The 24,833-nt window shown below is 37.1% G+C and overlaps 1 protein-coding gene across 4 annotated transcripts in view; it reads left to right on the top strand.

Annotated features, from left to right (window-relative positions):
- usp34 (ubiquitin specific peptidase 34) overlaps positions 1-24,833 on the top strand; it is a 367,536-nt gene that overhangs the window by 115,948 nt on the left and 226,755 nt on the right. For all 4 annotated transcript variants that reach the window (XM_072581002.1, XM_072581003.1, XM_072581001.1 and 1 more), the window contains 10 exons: positions 4,005-4,120; positions 4,198-4,325; positions 5,167-5,256; positions 7,033-7,128; positions 9,398-9,480; positions 11,393-11,547; positions 11,987-12,100; positions 18,264-18,363; positions 23,132-23,291; positions 24,573-24,699. In XM_072581002.1, the coding sequence (XP_072437103.1) occupies positions 4,005-4,120; positions 4,198-4,325; positions 5,167-5,256; positions 7,033-7,128; positions 9,398-9,480; positions 11,393-11,547; positions 11,987-12,100; positions 18,264-18,363; positions 23,132-23,291; positions 24,573-24,699 (1,169 nt within the window). The remainder of the gene's footprint in view (positions 1-4,004; positions 4,121-4,197; positions 4,326-5,166; positions 5,257-7,032; positions 7,129-9,397; positions 9,481-11,392; positions 11,548-11,986; positions 12,101-18,263; positions 18,364-23,131; positions 23,292-24,572; positions 24,700-24,833) is intronic.

The following is a 24,833-nucleotide window of genomic DNA, read 5'->3' as shown; positions in this document are numbered from 1 at the left end:
TCATTTGTGTTTCATATGTATTTAATGTCTGAACATTAAGTCTTTCAGAGTACGGAATTCCAAAGATTCACCACCTTCTAAATGAAAAAAAATTCCTCCTAATCTTAGTTCCTAATGGCCTATTACTTATCCTGAGATGGCATCTCCTGATTCTGGATCTCTCTACTGCCTTCAACCAGTCTTCACAGCTATATGCTATCTGACCTCTTGAAGAATTTTGTTTCAATTAGACCACCTTTCGTTACTGTAGACTCTAAGGAGAATATAGGCACAAACTGCTTAATTCCTCGCAGAGTCATAGAGTTGTGCAGCACGGAAACAGACCTTTTGGTCCAAACCATCCATGCTGACCAGATATTCGAAATTAATCTAGTCTCATTTGCTAGTATTTGATCCATATCCCCCTCAACTGTTCCTATTCATGTACCCATCCAGATGCATTAAAAATATTGTAATTATACCAGCCTCCAACATCACTACCAGCAAATAATTCCATACACGTGCCATCCTCTGTGTGAAAAAGTTGCCCATTAGGTCCCTTTCATATCTTTCTCTTCTCACCCTTTAGTTTTGGACTTCCCTATCCTGGGGAAAAGATCTTGGCTATTCACCCCATCCATACCCCTCGTAATTTTATAAACCTCTATAAGGCCGTTCCTCAACCACTGACACTCCAGGGAAAATAGCCCCAGCCTCTCCCTATAGCTCCAATTCTGGCAACATCCTTGGAAATCTTTTCTCCACCTTCTGAAGTTTAACAACAACTTTCCTAAGCAGGAAGACCAGAATTGAACGCAATGACCAAAAGTGACCTAACCAATGACCTGTCTAGCCACAACATGATATCCTACACTCAATGCACTGACCAGTAAAGGCAAGTCTACCAAATGCTGCCTTCACTATCCTATCTATCTGCAACTTCACTTTCAACAACTATGAACCTCCACCCCAAGGTTTCTTTGTTCAGTAACACTTTTCAGGACATTGCCATTAAATTTGTAAGCCCTGCCCTGATTTGCCTTACCAAAATGCAACATCTCACATTTATCTGAATTAAACTCCATCTGCCACTCCTTGGCCCACTTAATCAAAGCTCCATTGTGTTTTGAAAAAAACTTTCTTAGCTGACCACTACACCTCCAATTTTGGTTTCATCTGCAAACTTGCTAATCATACTCCCTATGTTCACAACCAAATCGTTTGTATAAATGACAAAAAGCAGTGGATCCAGCACCAATCGTTATGGCACACTGCTGGTCACAGGCCTCCAGTCTGAAAAGTAACCCTCCACCAACATCCTCTATCTCCTACCTCCACAGGACAATCCTGCCATCTCAGGTATCCGTATGATATAACTTTGATGCACTCCCCCTATGGTAAGTGTATCAGTCCTTGCCCACTCTGGTTTCACAAAGGCTTTATACAATTGCACTAAGACATTTTTACTCCAGTGCTCAAGTCATCTTGTGATTAAAAGCTAAAATGATATTTGCCTTGCTAATTGCTTACTGGACCTGCATGTTTGCTTTCAGTAACTAATGATTATGCACCTCCCAGATCCCTTTGGGAATCAATACTTGTGTATCTCTTACCTTTTAAGAAATAGGCTGCATTTCTGTTCTGTATACCAAAGTGAATAACTTCACATTTTTCTATATGTTGTTTTGCTCAGTCATTGTATTTAAATCGCCTTGAATCCTCTTTGCTTCCTCCTCACAACTCTCATTTGCACCTGGTTTTCTGTCGTCAACATATTTGAAAATATTATCCTGGCTCCTCCACACCCAAGTCATTGTAAGTTTTGAACAGCTGGGGCCTAAATTATGTTGTACACAGCTTGCCATAGCCTGTCAAGCAGAGTGTCAGCTGTTTATTTCCACTCTTTACTTTCTACTTTCTGTTTGTTAAACAGTTCTCAATGTCAGTATTTTAGTTGCAATCCCAAATGCTGTAATTTTGTGTAATAACTTACTGTGTGGAGCCATGATTGAAGGCCTTATGAAAATCCAAATACTGAGCACCATAACTAATGGTTCCACCTTTATCAGTCCTTCATTCTAAAAACCTTAGTCAGGCCTGTCAGAAATGATTGCCCTTTCAGTTATGTGCGTGCAGTCTGTCCAATCCTGCCATTATTTTATAAGTGTCCAGTTACACATCTTGTATTATGGATTCTGGCATTTTTCCATACTGATTATGTCAAGCTAAGAGGCCTGTATCCCCTAATTCTCTCCTCTTCTTCCTTTATTAAATCATGGGGTCACCTCAGCCACCTTTTTTCAACACTTTGGAGTATAGACCATTACATTCAGGGGATTTATCAACTTTCATTCCCGCTAATTTCTCCAGTGGCACCTTTTTTTCCAATACTCATTTCTTTCACTTTTTATTCTCATTAGTCCCTTAGTTCTCTAGTATTCCTTGAAGGAATGTCTTCCTCTGTGAAGACAGAATTGTTGTATTTGTTCAGGTTCTCTGCTATTTCCTCATTCCCTATTATGAACTTTCCTGTCTCTGCCTCTGGTGGACCCATATTTGTCTATTCTAACATATTTCATTTTATGTACTTAAGCTTTTACAGTCCATCTTTATGTTTCTCACTAGTTTACTTTCAACATTCTATTTCACTTTCATTTATCAATTTCCACTTTGTGGAATTCTAAAATTCTTTCAATTATTTTGTTTTCCGTATTATTAGAGGAGAGCTTTTTTGATCAAATGTGATTTTTAACTTCTTTTAGCAGCCATGGTTGGGTCACCACGCATGCTAGGTTTTTGTGTCTTGAAGGAATGGACTTTTTTATTTGTGAACCATGTATTAATACTTTAAATGCTCACCAATATCTATGTACCATTGTACATTTTCAATGAAGTTTCCCAACATACCGGATCAATATTTACATCTTATACCTTAGTGAATTCCCTTGTTCACATTTGAGACCCTAGTTTCAGATTTAACTACATCGTTCACAAGCTCACCTTGTGCTCACTACTTATCTATAGGCTTTTTTGCAGTACGATTATTAGCCTTTTCCCATTGCACAATATAGAAAGTAGCCATTCTATAACTGGTAGTTCAACTTATTATTCTAGCAAAAATGTCTTCCAGCAATTCTTCCACAGTACTAGCATTAGATAGGTATGGCCAGCTTACATGTAATAGCTTGACGTCTCCATGATTACTTTTGTTACATGTACCTATAACTTCTTTTGATGTATACTGTGTCCTACATTACCACCACTGCTTGGCAGCCTGAAAACACATCCCATCAATGTTTGCTGTCTCTTTCTGTTTTTGTTTCAGTCAAACTGGTACTATATCTTACCTTTGGGATTTAAGATCCACTTATTCAAATGTACTGATCTCATCTTTTATTGATTCTATTACCCCACTTAATTTTGCCTGTTTGGGAAGGGATAGATAAAAATTACACTATCATTTGAATGAAAATTTTCCTTTCAGGACTTCAGCGTATTGGCTAGTATATGAAGTTAAATAACTTAGTGCCATATTAGCGTTAAGTTAGTGGGGAGATTATTGTCTAAAGTTTAGAGAGACATTTGATGAAAACTGTAACTGGAATTATACTGAAGTAACTGTAATGATTTTATTTTTCTCATTTATTACTTATGTGATACTGGAATTAATTAAGAGCAAATCAGTTGACCTTGTTTTGGTAATTAATATTACTTGTTGATCTGTTGGTGTACATAATTCTTGTCGTATTGTTCCAAACTGTAATGAAAATATAACATCTTCTGTTGGGGAAGAAAAGGTGGGATCCTTTGCGCGATCATGAGGAAGTTAGTATAAAGGCAAAACCACATACGCTGTGAAAGATTTGGAAAACTGCTTTTTATACATACAATACGTTTGGATCATTAGAAAAATGTAGAGAATTGTAAATGCAGGAGGAAAATTGTTGAGTCTTAAGTAAATAATTTCTTTATTCCTGAGTATGCATTTTATTTTACTACTTGAATATTGTACCTTCTTTCCTCAGCTCCTAGTGTTCATAAGCATCAATTCAACTCAAATGCAGTCACAGACATCAATTTAGATAATGTTTGCAAAAAGGGTAATACTCTTCTTTGGGACCTGGTGCAAGATGAAGACGCGGTATGTTAATCTTCATAATAACAATTTGGAATTGTTTGAATGGAGTGCTTTTGGTTACTTTCTGTTTGTCTGTGTAGGTTCATCTCTCAGAGGGGTTGATAAATGAAGCTGAGAAACTGCTGTGCTCCCTTGTATGCTGGTTTACTGATCGGCAGATTAGAATGAGATTTATTGAAGGTTGTTTAGAAAATCTGGCAAATGATAGGTAAGTAATAAAAGTATTATATTTCCCAGTACACGATGAAGTTGATATACTGTTCATTCTAAATATGTAGTGAGTACATGATTCTTAAGATGTCGTCACTTACATGATTGAAATTAAAACTAGGTGTTCAAAGTTTGTGAGAAGATTTGTAGCTCAGGTGTGGTTCTGTTCGCCGAGCTGGGAATTTGTGTTGCAGACGTTTGTCCCCTGTCTAGGTGACATCCTCAGTGCTTGGGAGCCTCCTGTGAAGCGCTTCTGTGATCTTTCCTCCAACATTTGTAGTGGTTTGAATCTGCTGCTTCCGGTTGTCAGTTCCAGCTGTCCGTTGCAGTGGTCGGTATATTGGGTCCAGGTCGATGTGCTTATTGATTTGAATCTGTTGATGAGTGCCACAGAGAACAGCCAGGGAATTCCTAGAGGCATGGCACTCATCCACAGATTCAGTTAATAAGCACATCGACCTGGACCCAATATACCGACCACTGCAACGGACAGCTGGAACTGACAACCGGAAGCAGCAGGTACAAATCACTATAAATGCTGGAGGAAACATCACAGAAGCGCTTCACAGGAGACTCCCAAGCACTGAGGATGTCACCTAGACAGGGGACGAAACCTCTGCAACACAAATTCCCAGCTCGGCGAACAGGACTACAGCATTAAAACTAGGTAATCATATGTTTCAAATTTAGAATGAAAATGTAATAAAATTGATAACTTTAGAAATTGTTCTTACAAGATATTTTGGTATAGTTTAAAGAAAGTTTGCTCAGTATGATTATTTGACATCCAAAATTAAATAATTATTTAATATTAATCATGTCCAATTATCTTTATTTAGATCTGTGGTAGTTTCACTCCGTCTTTTGCCAAAACTATTTGGCACTTTTCAACAATTTGGAAGCAGTTATGATACGCATTGGATAACTATGTAAGTAACCCACAATTGTACAATACATTGCGATTTTTCAAGTTAAATACTTCAATTTACTTACAAGTTGCTAATATAAAGAAGATATTTTTTATATTTACATAATATCTTGATACATCTCCCACTTATGTTGATATCTGTTCAGAAATCCAGCAAGGGTTTTTAATGTTGGCAAAGAAAAATGTTTCCTGCAAGATTTTAGTAGTGTTCTTACAACACTTTGAACCATGAGAACATTTTGCTTTTAATGATGTATCCAAAGGCTATAATCTGAGCGGTTAGGAAGAAGTAGAAGTGAAGGAGTTACTGCAAGGACCGGAACTGCTTTTTGTTAAATGCTGAGGCCTTTTCTGACACTTGTGGCTCCTGCCTTTTTCCAAGGGATGTGGCCAGTTATTTTGCTGGGAGTTATGGTGTGATGTGGAGACGGAGGCTGCAAGGTGATTGGGAGCTGAAATTGGAGTGTGTGAATGTTTTGGAACCTGAATGAAGAAGCTGCAAGAAGCTTGGAATTTGGCAGAGCAGGCTGCAAGTGAAGATGTTGGTGTTGAAGTTTATTGGGGTTGGGTTAAGGAGCTGTGGGCACAGGTCACAAGGGGAAGTAAGGAGGAGGCTGTGCCACGTCGAGGAATTTAAAGGGATTGATGGTTTTAACATAAGGCCAGATACTCAAGGTTAGTGAATTTGTTGGTTGCAGGAGTCTATCGATATTATAAAGTTTCATATCTACTCAGTGTTATATCACTTCACAACCTTTTTTAAAAAAAGCATATCTGAAGTGTGGCATCTGAGTTGTCACATTTCCAAAATGTGGCATGTGTATCAGACCAAAAGATTATAGGAGCAGAAGTAGGCCATTCAGTCCAAAGAGTCTGCTCCATCATTCGATGAGATCCTGGCTGATTTCATAGTTTTCAACTCCACTTTCCTGTGTTTTTCCCATAAGCCTGAGTCCCTTACTCACTACAAATGTGTCTGCCAGTCTTGAATATACGTAGCAGCTCAACCTCTATGCTTCTCTCTTTTCCCCCCCGCCCCCAAAAACACCCATGTAACTTTTCCCTTTAAGCACCATTTATGTTTCCAATTAATAACCAATTGTTAAGGGCAGTGCAATCACACTAAAGGTATGGGGGAAAAACCTGGTAATTAACTAAAGTAACTATTTTCATTTTTTTTAAAATGGTATATATGCATATTGAAAATTTCTGTTCATTCTCCACCTTTTGGAGTTTTTCTATGCTCTGTGCAATAACAATATTTCATGTAGAGAGTGAGTCAGACAAATCACAAGAAGTTTGAAGTGCATGTTTTGTGAGGGCAAGTTAGTAAATTTCATATTTTATTTTAAAGTGTATTGCAATCAAAGAAATCTGAGCAGACATCTACAATAAAATAGCATTTTAGTAACGTAGAACAGATAAGTGAACTGGTGCCAGAAGATGGTGATCAAAGGTGATTTGCAGTTGACTCAGATGAAGACAATTATATTTTATAATTATGTAAGTAAAAGGTTCTACATTGTAAGTAGATGGAATGAATGGTGTTAGGGACAAAAGGACCAAGTTGTTTGCAGTTCACGTAATTTTGTGGAGTGTTTGATAAAGGCTTTATAGATGTATATTTGTAAAATTAATTTTTGATATGAGTAGAAGATGTGCTAACTTGTCCTCAAATAATCATAGTGTAATACACCCCATAGTAGAAATAAAATTGCCATCCACTTGTGGATAATGAATATATGATGTCGTGTAAGATCAACTTTTTATTATATAGGTGGGCAGAAAAGGAACTAAGCATGATGAAACTTTTCTTTGACAATCTAATACACTACATTCAAGCAGTTAGAGAAGGAGTCCATAAACATTTGTTGTAAGTATGTCTGCTGATCATCTTTTTGAATATTTTTGAACATTTAACATCGATTTCAGCATTTGTTTAGTTTAATCTGTGTTAAAACGCATACAGTCAAATGTTAAACTAAGTATATTGAACAGTTATTTTTCGAAGTTTCAAAGAAGTATAAGTTGTGCATTTCACTTCTTCAGAGATTAACTTTTATATAAGTACTAAGTTCTCAAACTATTTAAAATTCCAATTCTTAGCTGCAAGATTAATTTAAACTTATTCTCCAAATGTAAGGTATATCAAAGTACACTCATTCCTTATGATACTTTAATTTGCTATTCGTGGATCTGCATACTAGCGTGCTTGGTCACAGACCCGATATTTTTTCCCACTTTACAGGTCCTGACATCGCAGTCCTTTGTGGTAGATAGAGAATTTCTATTTTAGCACTGTCCATGTTTTTGTGCTATCCGTAGGAACTCCATGCTCCTATCCCTTTTTTGATAACAAGGATTTTGTGTGATTTGTAATTGTACACAGAAGGAATGTTCTGAGAGAATGTAAACAGTGATTCTTGTGTCAAGGCACATTCACCTTTCTGAAGAATGTATTTTAAGTTTAATGTATAATTTTGTTTGGCCATTGTAAATAAATTGAATGGAGGCAGTGAAACATCTTGTACTCTAAATGGATGTTTTATATATCATGTCTTCATATTTCTTTGCTATGATTTGTGCTTTTGAGGCATCATAATAATGAGGAAATCAGATTGATTGCACATATTGGGGTGGAATCTATATCTGTTGTAATTTTGCCTCACAGGCAGACCGGTTAATTTCTGGCTACGGGGAGGGGGGTTGGGGAGGGGGGGGCGCGTGGTGAGAAATGGTGTGGTTACATCTGGAACAAAAGGCTATACACTTACCTTTAAAAGAAAAAAAAATTAAAGTCTAAAGTATCTTTTTCATATATTTTGAGGGGATTTGATCTGATCCACAACACGTGACATTTACCACCACCTGCACATAAATCTGCAATCCAGATTAAGTGCCTAAACAATTCTTCCTGAGGATGCAAAAATGTTCTATTTTTAAGTTAAGTTATTGGTTAATTTCAGGCTACAAAATGGGATTTCTGTAGTAGAACCCAGCATTAATTAAGCAACAGATCCAGTTTTTAGGAAAACTGGGCATTCAAAGCAACAAACTGGGAAGGCTATTCAGTTTTATTACATTACTTGTTTCTCTCAAGTGGAGGAAATTTGGAACTAACATTGCACATTGCTGTAATGTTCGTCCATTTAGCCTACTGAATTGAAAAGTATTCAATTTTCAATATTCAAATTGTGTTGTGAACAGTGACTAGTTCTCCATTTTTGCCAAATTTGTAATGAGCAGTCATGAAATGCCTCTCTTCCTTCATCATTGAACTTAAATGATTGATGCTGTGTAGAATAAAGTATGTCATTCTTCTTTGTTTTGAAATAATTGATCTTGTTAGGTTGCAGTATATAGTTTCAGGTGAGAATGGGCACTGTGCACAGTTTCCAGGATACATTTAGTATATCTTAAAATGCTTTTTAGGTCTGTGTAGAGTCTATTGGGTTCTCAAAATTCTTTTAAAGAGAAGAAACTGAACAGATTTGAAAAGGAAATTAAGATGAAATTTTTATTGAGTTTGATAAAATAGGATTTGTGTTTGAATGTACTACACTATGTAATATATTGTATTGTGTTTCTCATCTGCTGAAAGTCTGTTTTCATGGATTTGATTTTTATGACAGGCAGTCCTCACTTAATATTTCTCCAATTAATGTTTTGTTTTACCATAGATTTTTTAAAAACTGTAAATAAATGAGCCAAGCATCAGATGTAATGTCCCCTTCACATCCCAGTTCACTCAAAACCCATATTCTGATTTTTGAAGACTGAAATTCCAGAACATCTGTGAATGTCAATAGAAGTGTATGTCAATGTACCTGACTATGTCTCAAGAAGCTGGTGTTTTCTGAATTATGCATTGTTAATACTTGGGAGCCTGACAATGTGTGAATGAATAAAAACACGAAGTATATCATCATTTGTCGAAACGTTCATCTGATATAACATATATTATGATGTTATTATGCATTGTGCATGTGGAGTACTGAATCAAAATTAGTGCATGCTATCATTCCAGACTGTCTGCAAAGCCTTGAATATAGAAATCTTTTTAAAAAATGCATGATAAACAAAATCAGCATTTTCCTTCCAATTTCCCAGCATTAACTCTGCACATAACGATTTTAATACAGGTACAGCCATGGCGCAGAAGTGCAGGTTCGTCTGCAGTTTCTGACATGTGTTTTTTCAACTCTAGGATCTCCAGACCATTTTAGTAAGTCTTTATTTGCTGCAATATTTTTGTTGTTTGGTAGTACAGAACTTGATCGTTAATGGAAGAAAAGATACAGTTTTTATCAGAGCTTTTCTTCTTGCACTATTCAGGGCAATTCACAAGAAATATCAGTGTAAAGGGAAACAGTACTATTTATACTCTGTGAAAGGAGAGTGCTGATTAATTGGCAAGGGAACTCTGGTAGAGATGGAGAATGCACCAGTTAATGATAACTGACAGTTGACTGCCAAGTTAACTTTGATTGGACAAGGCATTTTGCTTTGACATTACATAGAATGTCTGTCAACTATTTTGTTGTATTGGTGGTGGTGGTGGTGGTGTTTTGAATTTCTGCCAAAATTGTGCAATGTAAAATGTAACCAGCATTGACCAGAGGAACCAAGAATGCATCCTTGGATAAATTTGGCTCAATCAAGCTAATGGGAGCATGATGCTTAGGTGTGTGATAAAGAAATCATGTCAGATAAATACAGTTTGGCCTTTGATTAGTTTGGGAACTTGTGTTCTTTAAAAAGCAATTTTAAACAAACAAGTGTTTGAATAAATGCACTGCAATGGGATACATCAATAAATTGGGAGTGGCAGGTTCTAGTTTCCTACATATCAAAGTATGGTATCCAAGTTGTCAAAACTTAATTGTTTCCTTACTTAATCACAGAGGTATAAGTATGTCATAAAAAGATTTGTGAACTGGCTGATGATCCAGCTACAAGAATTAACGTATTGACTCATTAAATAGCTCAGTGATTTTCTGCTAATATTTTGAGAATAAATTGCTGCTCAAGTTTGACATTTGAGGTAAAACATTGGAGTGAAACAAGGATGACCATGGTTCTATTCATTTTAGGTTGACTTAGCAAAGCTTGGTTCTTGAATTTGTTGGAAGTAAACTTTGATCACAGAATCAATCATTTAGGATTCTAGGACAGTTATGAATCAAATATTGAATATAGTTCAGGGTTTGATGATCTGACTCTTTAACTACTTTGAATCTCATACAACACAGTTGCTGTTTATTTTCATCCTCAACAAGAAATGCAGAACCTAAACATTTAGTTATGACCATATTTTTAAAAGACACGCTGAGTTATCTACTCTGAAATATAACCTGTTTTGGATTTTAATCTCCTTGTACAAACATATTGGAAATATTTGAACTCCTGAGTTTGAGTCCACTTGAGAGGAAGCCTCATTGTATGGTGGACAGTTATGAATTTAGGCTCCGATCATGTAGAAGATTAGGTCGTCGGCTGTGCCTCATTTATCTTAGGAAGTTAAACTGCCAGACCTTTATCTACCATTAATACGTAACTCTAAAAAGGAGCTGGTTACCCACAAAGTCTACACATCTGGGCAGGAATCTGGATTTTGTAACTGTGATTGTATTTTTTTTAGGAGAACTTTTTCACAGCGCTGATCAAGCCATAGTTTGGTACTAATTAGCTTACATCTTCAGACACTCCAATGTAGAAATAACATGTTTATTGGAGTTAATTCATAATTATTGGCAGAGTTGAAGGAACTCTAACTTATATCTGTAGTTAGGCAGAAAATGCTTGATGTCATCACTGGATGTGAAAGTTGTAACATTGCATACCCCCCCAGCAGATTGTGTAAATTTTTTTAAACCGTACAAACAAACTCCTGCAAGTCAACCATTCATAATCTTTTTATATCAACAGTGGTGCTTGTGTATTGAACATTAACTTTTCCAAAAAATACTGATTTTTATTGATGCCCATTTTGGATGGTGGCTTGCCACTTCGTGTATTTCTGATTTTACAACGTTCCAAATCTTGCCCTTTCTATTCAGAGTTTGGATTTAAAGTTTGTATTTTTCTGTTCCCTGCCCAGAAACCTTCAGTTGTAACAGCTCTTGTATTTACTTTAGGGTTAAGTCTTGATCAGGTGGATATTTTGTGGCATTGCCTTGTGGAGGACCCTGAATGTTATGATGATGCATTGCACTGGTTCCTTAACCAAGTGCGCAGTAAAGACCAGCATGCAATGGGAATGGAAACATATAAGCATCTTTTTTTAGAAAAGGTTAGTGAAACTTTGCAATACTTTGACAGTTTTGACATAACTGTCCTAGTTTTGTTTTTTGCCTAGAAACGTAATAATTTTAGCCAAGAATAAATGTTAGAAGGACTGCCTTTGCACAGTCTGGAAGGTAGGCAGGTTTTTGCTGTTGGCAGTGACAAGGACAAATTGTACTAGCTCAATTAGGTTAAAACCTTTTGGATAGTAATTTTATTGTAATTTATTGTAAATTCAAATCTAAGAAGATGACTGCAAACTTTTTATGCAAATAGATCTGTGTATAGAATGGATGAAGTTAATCTACAGTAAATATCTAGACAGTGTGAGATGTATTATGAATTTATTATGACTAATTAATTTTAGTCTTCTCTCCCAGTAGCCTTGAATAGATGCCAGTTTCACTGTTTTCTCATTCTATCAAATTATGCATTATATACTTCAGATGCCGCAGTTAAAACCAGAAACTATCAGCATGACTGGTTTAAATCTATTCCAGCATTTATGCAATTTGGCCCGGCTTGCAACCAGTGCTTATGATGGTGGCTCCAGTTCTGAGGTGAGAAAAAAGTAAAAGTTCTTATAATGGAGAATTTTCTGTGCAGAGATCATATAAATCCAGTCAGCACTGGGGCAAAGGAATTTGAATGTAAAATGGTTGCCTGTCTGCACCATAATAATACTTGACACACAAACCTTTTCCAGTCTGTAAAACGACAGTTCAAAACTATTTTGTTTCCTGTCAGGTAGCCAGTTTTGTATTCAAATTGCTAATGTGCCTTCTATTGCATGCGCTATAACTTTGTTCACATGTCTGTTATATGGTACTTTGACAAATGTCTTTTGGATGTCCATGTACACCACATAAGTGACATTGCCTTTTATCAGTCAAATCTGTCAAAAAATCCTCAAAGTTGTTTAGGCAGATTTGCCTATAACAAATTCACGTTTACTTTGCTTAATTAATCCATGTTGACCCACGTGACTATTTGGTTTTAGACTTGAAGATTCAGAACAAAATTATGTCCCTTCAGTCTCTATGCATCCTCTTCAACTTACTTTCTCACCATTATGTAGTATCATCATCAAACTTTAAAATGGTGCACTCAGCCCTCTCACCAAGTCATTGGAAAAGAATGTAAATAGCTGAATCCAATCATTGGTCCTTGCTGAACAGTAATTGCAGCCTATCAGCCAGAAAATTAACTGTTTATTTTCTCCCATTTTCTATCCATTGGCTAATCCTCAGTCTATCGGTCATGCGATTTCTAACTTGTAATGACTTTGTGTGACGTTTATTGAATGTATTTGAAATGCGCAATATGCAGTGGCTTCCCTGTATCCATTCTACTCGCAGGGATGTGATGTAGATTTCATTTGGAAGATTTCAACTAGTGGGTAATTAAGTTCCACTCTTATCTTCACCTCTCCCTGCCAGCTGCCACCACCAGTGTGGCCAAACCCGAGAGAGAATCACAGCTGGGAATTCATGGCCATTATCAAGGCTGGGAGCAGAATACTTAGATTTCCATTTGTTTGGCGTTGGCTGCTATAATTTATCCCAGTGGAAGGGTGTGCTCAAGCAAACTGGGATTGAGCAAAAGTGGGGGTGAACATCTGGACCCCAGGGAGAATCTCTCTCTTCCACAATCAGTCAATAAACACTAGCAATTGGTTTGGTTTTGTAAGACTTCACACTTTTTATTACTCACAGCTGGGCACAGATCATCCAGAAACAGAGGTTAAACACTTCAGTCTTCCTCAGAGGAACTGCGCACATGGTTTAAAACAAAGCCATTTTCGTTATTTTCTGAGAGAGGTACAGGCCATAATCATACATGATTACCAATTAATTAACGGCATGGTTTTATTGACAGCTACTCAAACCAAAAATATTTCCTGGGGACCAACTTTGTTTTCGAAAACTTAAGCCATTCTTATCTCATAAACTGAGTTTTTGCACCTGATTTGAAGGTCCGTTAGGATGGCCAGTAGTGTCTTATCTAGTCTAGTTATTTCTATGTTGTAAAGGAAGCATTGCCTACTAATCTTTGTTGAGACAGACTGTGATCAATGAGTTTTGAGGAGATTTGTAGCTCAGATTGAGGTTCTGGGTATAGGTTTGCTCATTGAGTTGGAAGCTTCGTTTACGGACATTTTGTCACTATACCAGGTAACATCTTCAGTGAGCCTCTGGATGAAGCACTGCTAGTGTTTCCTGCTTTCTATTTATATTTGGGTTTCCTTGGGTTGGTGATGTCATTTCCTGTGGTGAAGTACTTTCCTGTTTTTTTCCCCCTGGGGGTGGTAAATGGGGTCCAAGTCAATGTGCTTGTTGATAGAGTTCCAGTTGGAATGCCATGTTTCTAGGAATTCCTGTGCATGTCTCTGTTTGGCTTGACCGAGGATGGATGTGTTGTCCCAGTCGATTAGAACAACACATCCATCCTCGGCCAAGCCAAATAGAGACATGCATGCGAATTCCTAGACGCGTAGCATTCCAACTGGAACTCTATCAACAAGCACATTGACTTGGACCCCATTTACCACCCCCGGGGGGAAAAAAACAGGAAAGTACTTCACAGGAAATGACATCACCAACCCAAGGAAACCCAAATATAAATAGAAAGCAGGAAACACGAGCAGTGCTTCGTCCAGATGCTCACTGAAGATGTTATCTAGTATGATGATAAAATGTCTGAAAGTGAACCTTCCAGGTCAGTGAGCAAACCTACACACAGACTGTGGTCAAGTCAAATTAGGCTTTAGCAGGGTTAAAAACGATTTTTACACAGCTTTAAGCTGAATTGTCAATTTGCAGCCTAGAAGCCATTTTGAGATGTTATTTGCATCAAGTAGCCATTTTATTGCCACCTAAATTATTAAAAATATGTATTAAATGGTTGTTCCTGACAACAACTAATTACCTCCGCCTCTATTTAAGTTTCAGATCCTCAGGAGGGGATTGACAGTAGAATGCAACTGTCTGGGTTATAGTTGGAAATTGGGGGATGGGGAGGTGAATTGGATTGGTATTTAGGAATGTGGTCAATTTCTAATTTGGGAGTTATGAGTTTGGGATGAGGAGCTGCTGAGTGGATGGCTGGCAGGGTACGGTTTGCCACGAGCTGTGTGTTTGTAGATTGGTGTATATGTGTGTGGAGAGAGGCTTCACTAAGTCTTCCATCACGAGGAAATAAGAACAGTGTGACTAATGTCTCAGGTCACTTTAGTTTCCAGGTTATTTTACAATGTGTATTCACTCATGGAATGTGGGTATCACTATTAAGATCATCATTTGTTGCCTGTTCCTAATTGCCCTCGTGCTAGTGATAAGATCTTAAAGTGGGGTCACATTAGAAAGTAGTTTGCCAAGTACTGCCATAGTCCATTGCTTCATTTTTCCATGTAAATAAACTAGAAGGTAGTGTTCTGTTGTTAGAATGTATTTCAATCTGAATTACATGCGTGAACTGCATTGAATGTTAAAATACTGAGGGTACTTTGACTTTATGCTATTATATTGTTCCACATTCTTCCACAGTAGAAGGAAAACAAGGAAAAAAATGTTTCCACCCATTTGAAGATTAAAAATTCCATTACCTTGAGGTGCCTTAGAAGGATTTGCATTTCATCACAGATTAAAACCAAGTGCTGCAGTTACATAAGAGAATTCGGACCTTTTTGTCTTTCGGCCACTGTGTCACTGCTGACTAGTTATTACATCAGAATTAAACGTGATTTTGCTTTATAATTCCGTAAATGGTGCCTAATCGTATATGTCAGGGCAGCTCGAATAAAAGATTCTAGCATTTTGCCTCCGACTGTGTTAGCTAATTGTCCAATAGTTTCCACTTACTTCCGTCTCTGTCCTTTCTTGAATAACAGGGTTAAATTTGCTCCCTCTCAATTTGCAGAATATGTTCTGGACTATAAAGAACTTTGAAAGATCAAAAGCAAATGTCTTCACTGTCTCTATAGTCATCTCTTAGGATGTAGACATCGGAGCAGGCACATGGCGACATAAATACTACACAGTTTCGTGCTCTGAGAACTAACACTTGTATAAGACGACACTTTTTTTTTTGTGGGATTTGGAAAAAAAAATTCAGTGGACACAACAACATTTTGAAGAGAACATTAACTTTACTAAATTAAGTTCTCCAGTGCTGTTTCATTATTAATAATTTTGTCAAGTTCCTCATTTTTGCTAGACCCATAGTGTTCCACACTACTTTTGAAATTTTTATCTAAAATCTGCCAAATCATATGCTTATTACTCTTTTTAACATTAGAACCTTCCTCTTTTTACTATCTTTACTTAGTCAATCTAGTGGAAGGTGTCATCAACACTGCTATCAAGTAGCACTGGTTTAGTGACACCGAGTTTAGGTGGGAAGAGGAGAGAAGTTATCCTCTGCTTCCTGGTTAATATGTGCCCCTCAGTAACGTCACAGAAATACAGAAACTCTTTGGTTAATATCACGTCGTGTGCAATTCACTGCTTTGTTTCCTAAACCACAAAAGCAAGTACACTTCCATAAGTATCTCATTGGCTATAAAGTGCTTTGAGACACCCGGTGGTCATAAGAAATGCAATATAATTTTTTTTTTCTCTGAACTGGATCCACACAGGGAAGCAGAAGTGAGGTCGATATCAGATATTTACTGAACGGTGGAGATTATCAAAAGCTGTTTGGCTTACACCAACTCTCATTTATTTATATTGATATGTTAAACTCAAGTTCTGTATGAACCTTGCATCTAAGGTTGCTTTTGCTTTCCTGCCTATTGGTTGAGCATTACAGATGTAGGCTTACAATCAGTGCACTTTTTCATAATCTGATAATGGGGAAGGAGTTGCAGTTATATAATTCTATAACCTTTCAACTCAAATCTGACCAACTTGAATTTTTTTGAGCAAGTAACCGAGAAGATTGACTAGGGCAGAGTGGTAGACATTGTTTACTTGGACTTTAGTGAAGCCTTTGACAAGATCCCACCTGGTGGACTAATTTCTAAAGTTAGAGCACATGAGTTTGCCAATCTGATTCAAATTGGTTTAAAAGCAGGAGACTGTGATGGTGGAGAGCTGCTTTTTGGACTGGAGTCCTGTGATCATCAGTGTTACAAGGATTAGTGCTGAGTCCACTTTTGTTTGCCATTTATAAAAATGATTTGTATGAGGATATAGGAGGCATGGTTAGTAACTTTGTGGATGACACCAAAATTGGTGTAGCAGATAGCGAAAAAGGTTTCTTAAGATTACAAAGAGATCTTGATCAATTGTGTCAGTGGGCTGAGGCATAGCAGATGGAGTTTTAATTGCGTTTTGGTAAAACAAACAAATGTAAGACTTCTACAATTAAAAGTAGGTCCTTGGACAGTGTTGTAGAACGGAGAAACCGAGGGGTTCAGATACATAATTCTTTAAAGTTTGCATCACATAGATAGAATTGTTAAGAAGCCATTTGGCATGCTTGCCTCAGTGCTCAGACCTTAGAGTATAGGAGGTAGGATGTCATGTTGAGGTTGTACAGGGAATTAGTGAGGCCTCTTCTGGAGTACTGTGACCAGTTCTGGTCTCTGTTATAGGAAGGATGTTATTAAGCTGGAGAGGGTTCAGAAGAGATTTATGAGGATGTTACTGGGAATGGAGGGTTTGAGCTATAAGAAAATGCTGGATAGGCTGGGACTTTTTTCACTGGAGCATAGAAAGTTGAGAGGTGACCTGATACAGGCTTATAAAATAATGAGTACAAACAAATTGAATGGCAAGTGTCTTTTCCCTAGGGTTGGGGAATTCAAGATTGGGGGCATATTTTTAAGATGAGAAGAGAAAGATTTTAGAAAAGACATGGGGATTTTTTTAAAGTATTTATAGAGTTATAGAGATGTACAGCATAGAAACAGACCCTTCGGTCCAACCCATCCATGCCGACCAGATATCCCAACCTAATCTAGTCCCACCTGCCAGCACCTGGCTCATCCCCCTCCAAACCCTTCCTATTCATATATCCAGCCTTTTAAATGTTGCAATTGTACCAGCCTCCACCACTTCCTCTGGCAGCTCATTCCATACACGTACCACCCTCTCTATGAAAAAGTTACCCCGTAGGTCTCTTTTTTATCTTTCCCATCTCACCCTAAACCTATGCCCTCTAGATCTGGACTCCCTCACCCCAGGGAAAAGACTTTGCCTATTTACCCTATCCATGGCCCTCATAATTTTGTAAACCTCTATAAGGTCACCCCTCCGCCTCTGACGCTCCAGGGAAAACAGCCCCAGCCTATTCAACCTCTCCCTATAGCTCAAATCCTCCAACCCTGGCAACATCCTTGTAAATCTTTCTGAACCCTTTCAAGTTTCACAACATCTTCCTGATAGGAAGGAGACCAGAATTGCATGCAATATTCCAACAGTATGGAATGAACTTCCAGAGGAAGTGATGGATGTTACAATGTTTAAAAGACATTTAGATAAGTATATGAATAAGAAATGTTTGGAGAGATATGGATCAAGCGGGACTAGTTTAGCTTGGGATTATGGTTGGCATGGACTGGTTCGACTGAAGGGGTCTCTTTCCGTGCTGTATGACTATAAGCTGTATGAAATATTTTCACATGAACAGTGAAATCACAATGGCAGATGGAATTTGATAAAGTATTACTGCGTATTGATACGTGGATACACAAAAATGTGTTTCTTTGTTTCAAAACAGCTTTGCGGAATGGATCAACTTTGGGGCATTGCTTTAAGGGCCCAAACAGCTGATGTTAGTCGAGCAGCTATCCAGTACATCAATTCATATTACATTAATGGTAAGTAACTTTTCTTCAGTCTTAATAGGTTTAGAACTGATACTAGTTAATTTTCTGAAATAAAATGTAGATTAAAAACAATTGTGATGCAGTTACAAAATTTGAAAATTTTTATTTGTATCGGGCCAGTGAATTTCAATTTACTGTAAGAACTTACCTTACCGTAAGAACAATAATTTTTGATACATGTAATTTAACTTCCTGTTTGGTTGTTGTAGGTTTGGTCAATCTTTCCATGATGTGATATGTTCCACTGTGGTGTGGACACTGGAACCTATGAATGCAAACTCTCACTCTGTTTGAATCATTTAGTTATTGTTTCTAACACTTTGTCAACAGTTTCTAATGTTTTAAAAAAACCTGCTGTTCTTACTCCATTACTGAACTTATCTAATACGTATAATGTACTTCACCAAAATAAACAAGTATTATTGACAAAAAGAGAAACACTATTAAAATTTTGCACTTGCAGTCATTGTCATAATTACAATAATTCCAAATTTTAAATGGAGAAAAAGGTGTTGGTTAGTTGACAAGTTGACAGGTAGACACTGGACAAGGCGTTACCATGGAGAATGCACCAGGAACTGTTATGCCCCAAGCTTTGGTAGCATGTTTGTTTTTTTATCAATACTCAAGTTGTGTACTATAGGTGATGATTTATACATCTGGGACAGACAATAGAGACAAAACTCAGCATATCAGCAACATAGTTTGATCCTGCCAAGAACAGGTAAGGTGTCCATACAATTTCTCAGTTTGTATGTGACCCAAAATTGTGCCAGTGTTCATTTTCCACACGTTAGTAATGCGACAGTGAGACACAGTATCATGATTGAACAAATGTTCATGCATGTTGGGATTGAATAGATTTATTGTAGGATTATGCTTTTGGTATCCCATACTGCTTTTACATTTAATTTTATTCCAGTTATACCTCCACATAGTACTAAGATGAAAGCACAACATGCAACAGCCAGATGAAACATGCCCACACTGTAGAATTGTTTAAATGAAAATGTTTCAGCAGTGCAATTAATGACATAACCAACTGTAATAGATCTGTATGATTATGAATTGTCGGAAAGCAAGGAATTTGCACAACTGTATTGACAAAATGCATGTCATTGTTTCTGGTGGGTCTAACTTCACAACTATTGGCTTGCTGCTCAGCATAACACATGACCCTGTTCTGAGGCAACTTTCAAAAATGGTTGATAAATATATTTAATGAGTGATCTGGTGGCTTGTAAAATAAATTTGTCCTTGTGATGGTCTCTGTCCACATATATTTGGGCTGCTCATGGTGCACGAAAGTGATGTCCCTTTATGCCCCATCTTATCCATGACATATGCTTTGCAACATAAATTGGTTGCTTTGCTGAATGAGTAGCTAGAACTTGTCTTGAGTACATTTTCTATATACGCACTGAACAATTCCATCAATTTTTAGCAAAGACCATGAAAAGTATATATGTATATAACCATGCATACATGATTATGGATGTAATTAGAGTATTTCCTAATGTTGAATGATATTCAGCATATAAAGACAGTTCGATACCATCCATTGTCCAATAGTCTGGCAGAAAGAATACATGTTAATTTGACATTACTAACCTATTTGTTGATGTTTTACTCAAGGAAATTGTAGACATTTTTTGTCACCTCACTATATCGTGGCAATTGAGGTGCACTGCCATTGGCTGAATTGGTATCTGTTGAATTTATGAACTTAGTAACTTGTGCAGTTGAGTTCATCTTCGATGACAAAACCATCTATTCCCTAATATATTGTTTTATCATGGGATCTCCCAGGCCCAATTCTCTTAACATTGATTGTAGAAACTAAAAATAAATGTGTGTTTGATGAAATGGCCCGATAATCTCTCAGCAATTGTATAATTCATTCGTAGACATTTGCTTTATTGAATCTGCAGCAGCATTAAATAATTTCCTAATATATCTTAATGTTCTCCATCCATGGAATAGTAAAACTAGCTGCCTTTCCTTGATGTGCCAGTTCAGAATTGGGTTATCTTCAACCGTCTACTCCGAGTTTTTCTTCCCTGGTCCATATATACGCACATGCATTATCACAGTGCCATGCATTCATAAAATTGGTCTATCAACTCCTTATAAGTAGAGATCTCACATTTTCTCAGCCTGCAAGCTTGATGCTGAAATAGGGTACAGCAGAACTAATCTATGGGATAATGGCTAGCCCAATCCAATTATTGCTTGCTGTGTATTGCAGAAACTTGTCAATCGGCCTGAGGCCTTCATTTCTGGTCTTGGGAAATACAAGGTCTACTTCGAATTGCCCAGGAGGGGGAAAGTGAATCAAAAATTTGAGTAATAGGTGAAGCTAGCCATTTCACATTGCGGCATGAGTGGTATTCTCCAATAACCAGATGCTACCATCAAACTAAAACAGATTCTGTCTATTACACAAATAAGTAAAAAGGGGTTTAAGTTTCTGAGATGCCAGTGTGATGCCAGGTATATAGGCTGTACACCCCAAGAGACCTATGGATTACATCAACAGCATATCCTTTGACTGATTGCAACAAGTAGAGTGTTAACTGCTCTTGTAAATTCAGAAGTCTCTCATTTTAGATGTGATTCTCTAATTGAACAGCACTTGGTGAACACACCTACATGTCCTAAGATTTGTGCTACCAACCAGTTCAGGTTTGTTAGTTGGGCTTATAATGTGGTTCACTTGTGCTCATTTGAAGGTCTGTGTGTTCATTGTTATTATCCTGATCAAGACTGCCAAATATGTTGCGGCCTTGAGTGCCAGTACATTTCTTTCCCCAAAAGTGACAAAGTGAGAGATTCCAGTTTCTTTCTAAGAAAACAAAAGCACATGAGTCTGTAGCTTTGAAAAAAGTATTCCGTGATTTTTTTAAAAAAGCTCACTTTAAAAAAGTAATTTTAAAAATTCAGACTTTAATGAGAAATTGCTTTACAAACAATATTTGAACGTGTGACTTCAGTTCTGAAAAATAAGTAACCTGATAACCATGACAGGCTTATGAAAACAATTGTTTGAACAAGTACTAATTGCAAACCTGCAGAAGATTTGAAGCATATGGCACACACATTGTTTCTCAGTGATTATAACCCATGAACTATTCTGAGTGATCTATTAAAGATTTTGCAACAAGCTCTGTCCTTCTTGCTAGGCAGCATTGAATGTAACTAATTTTGGAACAGTCAGAGCTTCAGTTCCTTGTACCTATGTTCCCTGAATGTTGCAATTTTCATAGATTACTGGTTTACGCAGTACTAATGGCTGTTAAAGTAATAGATTCCATCAGATCTCACACAGGTCCTTGATCTCCAAGTAGAAAGCCCTTGTCTGTGTAATGCACATTTTTCAGTTAAACAGAAGCTTGGGTGACAAGTGTTTCCTGGTGTGTTCCCACTTTGACGAATCAAAATTAGCATGTCTTTTTGAATTTAATTAACAACTTGAGGACTGTTACCTGGTTCTTCATCTATGGCAGTGCTTGATCAATCAAGTGCTCTTGTCAACTGATTGGTACTCCTTTCCTCATGCAGTGTTGTGCCTTTTTGAAATCTGTTATTCTTTAATTTTGCTTTGTCAAGACAAATAAAAACTCTGCCAGTATATTTTTTCAGCAGTATTGATTTGTGGTTTGTGATTTGTGATTTGTCACACCGGGGCATCTAAGACAGGAAAGACAAACAAAGCAACTGGTGTCCTTGTTTCACTTTAGTTTTTTCATTTTCTTGGGAAAAAAACTCATATTTTAGAAGTGAATATCTTATGAGGGCAATTGATAAAATAAGCTTGATTTTAGGGCTTGTTAGTGGGGGTAGGTGAGGGAAGAATGTTCAAGGTCCTTCCATTTGCCCAAAGAGAGCAAATATTGGGAGTTTGAATTCAGAGCTAAGGAGAGACTTGTGGTGACAGAGGAAAAACTTCAGAGGAGAAAAGTTAAGCACAGCTGTGGAAGTGTATGTGCTATTAGAAAATTTAGTACATTTGAGAAAAGGTGAGAATAAGAGTGAATGGGTGGGTGATAAATATATATCTCACAGCCACATTTCCTGGAAACTCTTAACATAAAAACTGCCTAGGTATTGCTACTTTCTTTCCTTACTACGCTATGCCAGATCATCTATCACCAACTAAATGAAAGGATAGAAAGAAAGAGAGAGAAAGCAGCAATATGAGTGTAGAAAAAGATTTAAGGGGCATTCTGAAAAATGCCAAGAATGAAAACCTTAGTCAGATTTTTAACTGTCCAAGTGGTTGAGTTTTGAATGCTTTAAGATTTCACCGAGATGCAGACAGATAAGAAAGGGATCATATTCTTCCACTTATTCTGTGAAACATTACAGGATTCACACAGGTAATTTATCAGAAATTTCTTGATTGCAATTTCTGCAGGATGTATGACAAATAAATACCAGTCGGAAGTAAAGTTTTCAGGAATAGACACCAGTACTCACTTTAGTAATGGAAACTGCCTATGCAAGCTTGTCACACTAAACTTAACTTTCCTCTTCTGGTGTTTTAGCACTTCAGTTTTGCATCCACCAGGTCCTCAGTCTTCAGACCGCAGAAACTTCAAAGTCCAAATTAACTTTACTACTTGTTTTCCGAGGGTGCCAGAAGTGTTGCTATCATCTAAAACAAAATTGTATAAAAATGATTTGAATGTATGGATTTACAATGGTAACTGAATTATGTATTCATCCTCTCTTTTATTTTAAAACACTAATGTTACAGGTAAAACTGGTTTGGAGAAGGAGCAAGAATTTATCAGTAAATGTATGGAGAGCCTGATGATGGCATCAGAAAATCTTGACAAAGAACCTCAATCCAGCCTTACTATAATTGAAAGGGGACTCTTGATGCTGAAAACACACTTGGAAGCATTTAGAAGAAGGTAAAACAAAATTTGTTACTTAAAGGCCATGCATTTCTCCTAATCTCATTAATTTAAGTATAAGTATTTATAAATATCCTATGGTTGCGATTTAACCAAACAAGCCTAGCACTTGCACTTTCTACCATATCTATTTGGGGCAGCACGGTGGCTTAGTAGTTAGCACTGCTGCCTCACAGCACCAGGGTCTCTGGTCAATTCTAGGCTTGGGTGACTGTCTGTCTGTGTGGAGTTTGCACATTCTCCTGTGTCTGTTTCTTCCGGGTGCTCTGGTTTCCTCCCACAGTCCAAAGATGTGCAAGTCAGGTGAATTGGCCATGCTAAATTGCCCGTAGTGTTAGGTGAATTAATCAGAGGGAAATGGGTCTGGGTGGGTTACTCTTCGGAGGATCGGTGTGGACTTGTTGGGCCGAAGAGCCTGTTTCCACACTGTAGGGAATCTAATCTAATCTAAGATTCAGATTAGTTTTTGCAATATGATACTGCTTTGCTTTTCTTTATTCTGCAGTATCACCACCAAAATAATTTTGGTTAATCTAGATGTTTCCAAATGGAGGGAAAATAACCATTTAACACATGCAAATCTTAATTTGTAAAATTATTTTGCTTTTGCGTCATGCATGGTACTGTATGCTTGGAATATGATATTTTATACATTGCATCACAGCATGGTGGGACACAGAATTATTTAGTCCCTTAATGTGTTTCATAAGTTGTATGACCATTTTTTTTGCGAGAGTGAGGTTTTCATAGTTGAACAACTCTTGCCTTTGGTTACCCTGCGCAATTCACTGGACTGCAACTGGTCATAAATCATACTGAAAATCTTGGCTGTTTTCTTTTAACCAGCATAGCTTAAAGCATATCCCTAAATATAACCGCCCAGCATGCCGTACTAATTGCCTCTGATTTAACGTTTTCCTGTCGTGTATATGTGCTGTAACTGCAGGCTATAACTGCATGTTTAGATTGGTAACATAGCTTGAAGATGTCCATTTTAGAAAGCTGTAATTTACTGAAATTTTGGAATGACCAATCTCATTGGAATTGAATGCTTTATTTAATTAATTGGTTCGCAGTCATTTTAAAATATTCCTGAATTGAAATGCAGACTGATCCATTTCAACTTCGCAATTAAAAGTAGCACTTCATGTTTGTTTTTATGTTATGAGCAAACACTAAAGGAAAATCCTAATCCAATATTTTAAACATTTTCTCTTTGTTAAAGGCAAAATATGTGACACTTGTTGATAACATTTTTGGCTTGCATTCTATCCATAGATTTGCATACCATTTGCGGCAATGGCAGATTGAGGGTACAGGTATCAGCAGTCACCTAAAAGCCCTTAGTGATAAACAGTCTTTACCGTTACGAATTGTTTGTCAACCAGCTGGGCTGCCTGATAAGGTAATTATAATTTTATACAATGGAATTATTCTTGGCTGCATTGTTTCTCTCTTCATCTCCATTTTTATAATATTACAGTAAATTTGAATTCCTAGTGAATTTATGTCCTGTAGTAAAAATGACAATGTGAATTA

The sequence above is a fragment of the Chiloscyllium punctatum genome, chromosome 11, assembly GCF_047496795.1.
Source record: "Chiloscyllium punctatum isolate Juve2018m chromosome 11, sChiPun1.3, whole genome shotgun sequence".
In the NCBI taxonomy this organism is placed as follows: domain Eukaryota; kingdom Metazoa; phylum Chordata; class Chondrichthyes; order Orectolobiformes; family Hemiscylliidae; genus Chiloscyllium; species Chiloscyllium punctatum.
The sequence above is the reverse complement of the archived record's forward strand: the minus strand, read 5'-3'. Positions and strand labels throughout refer to the sequence as shown.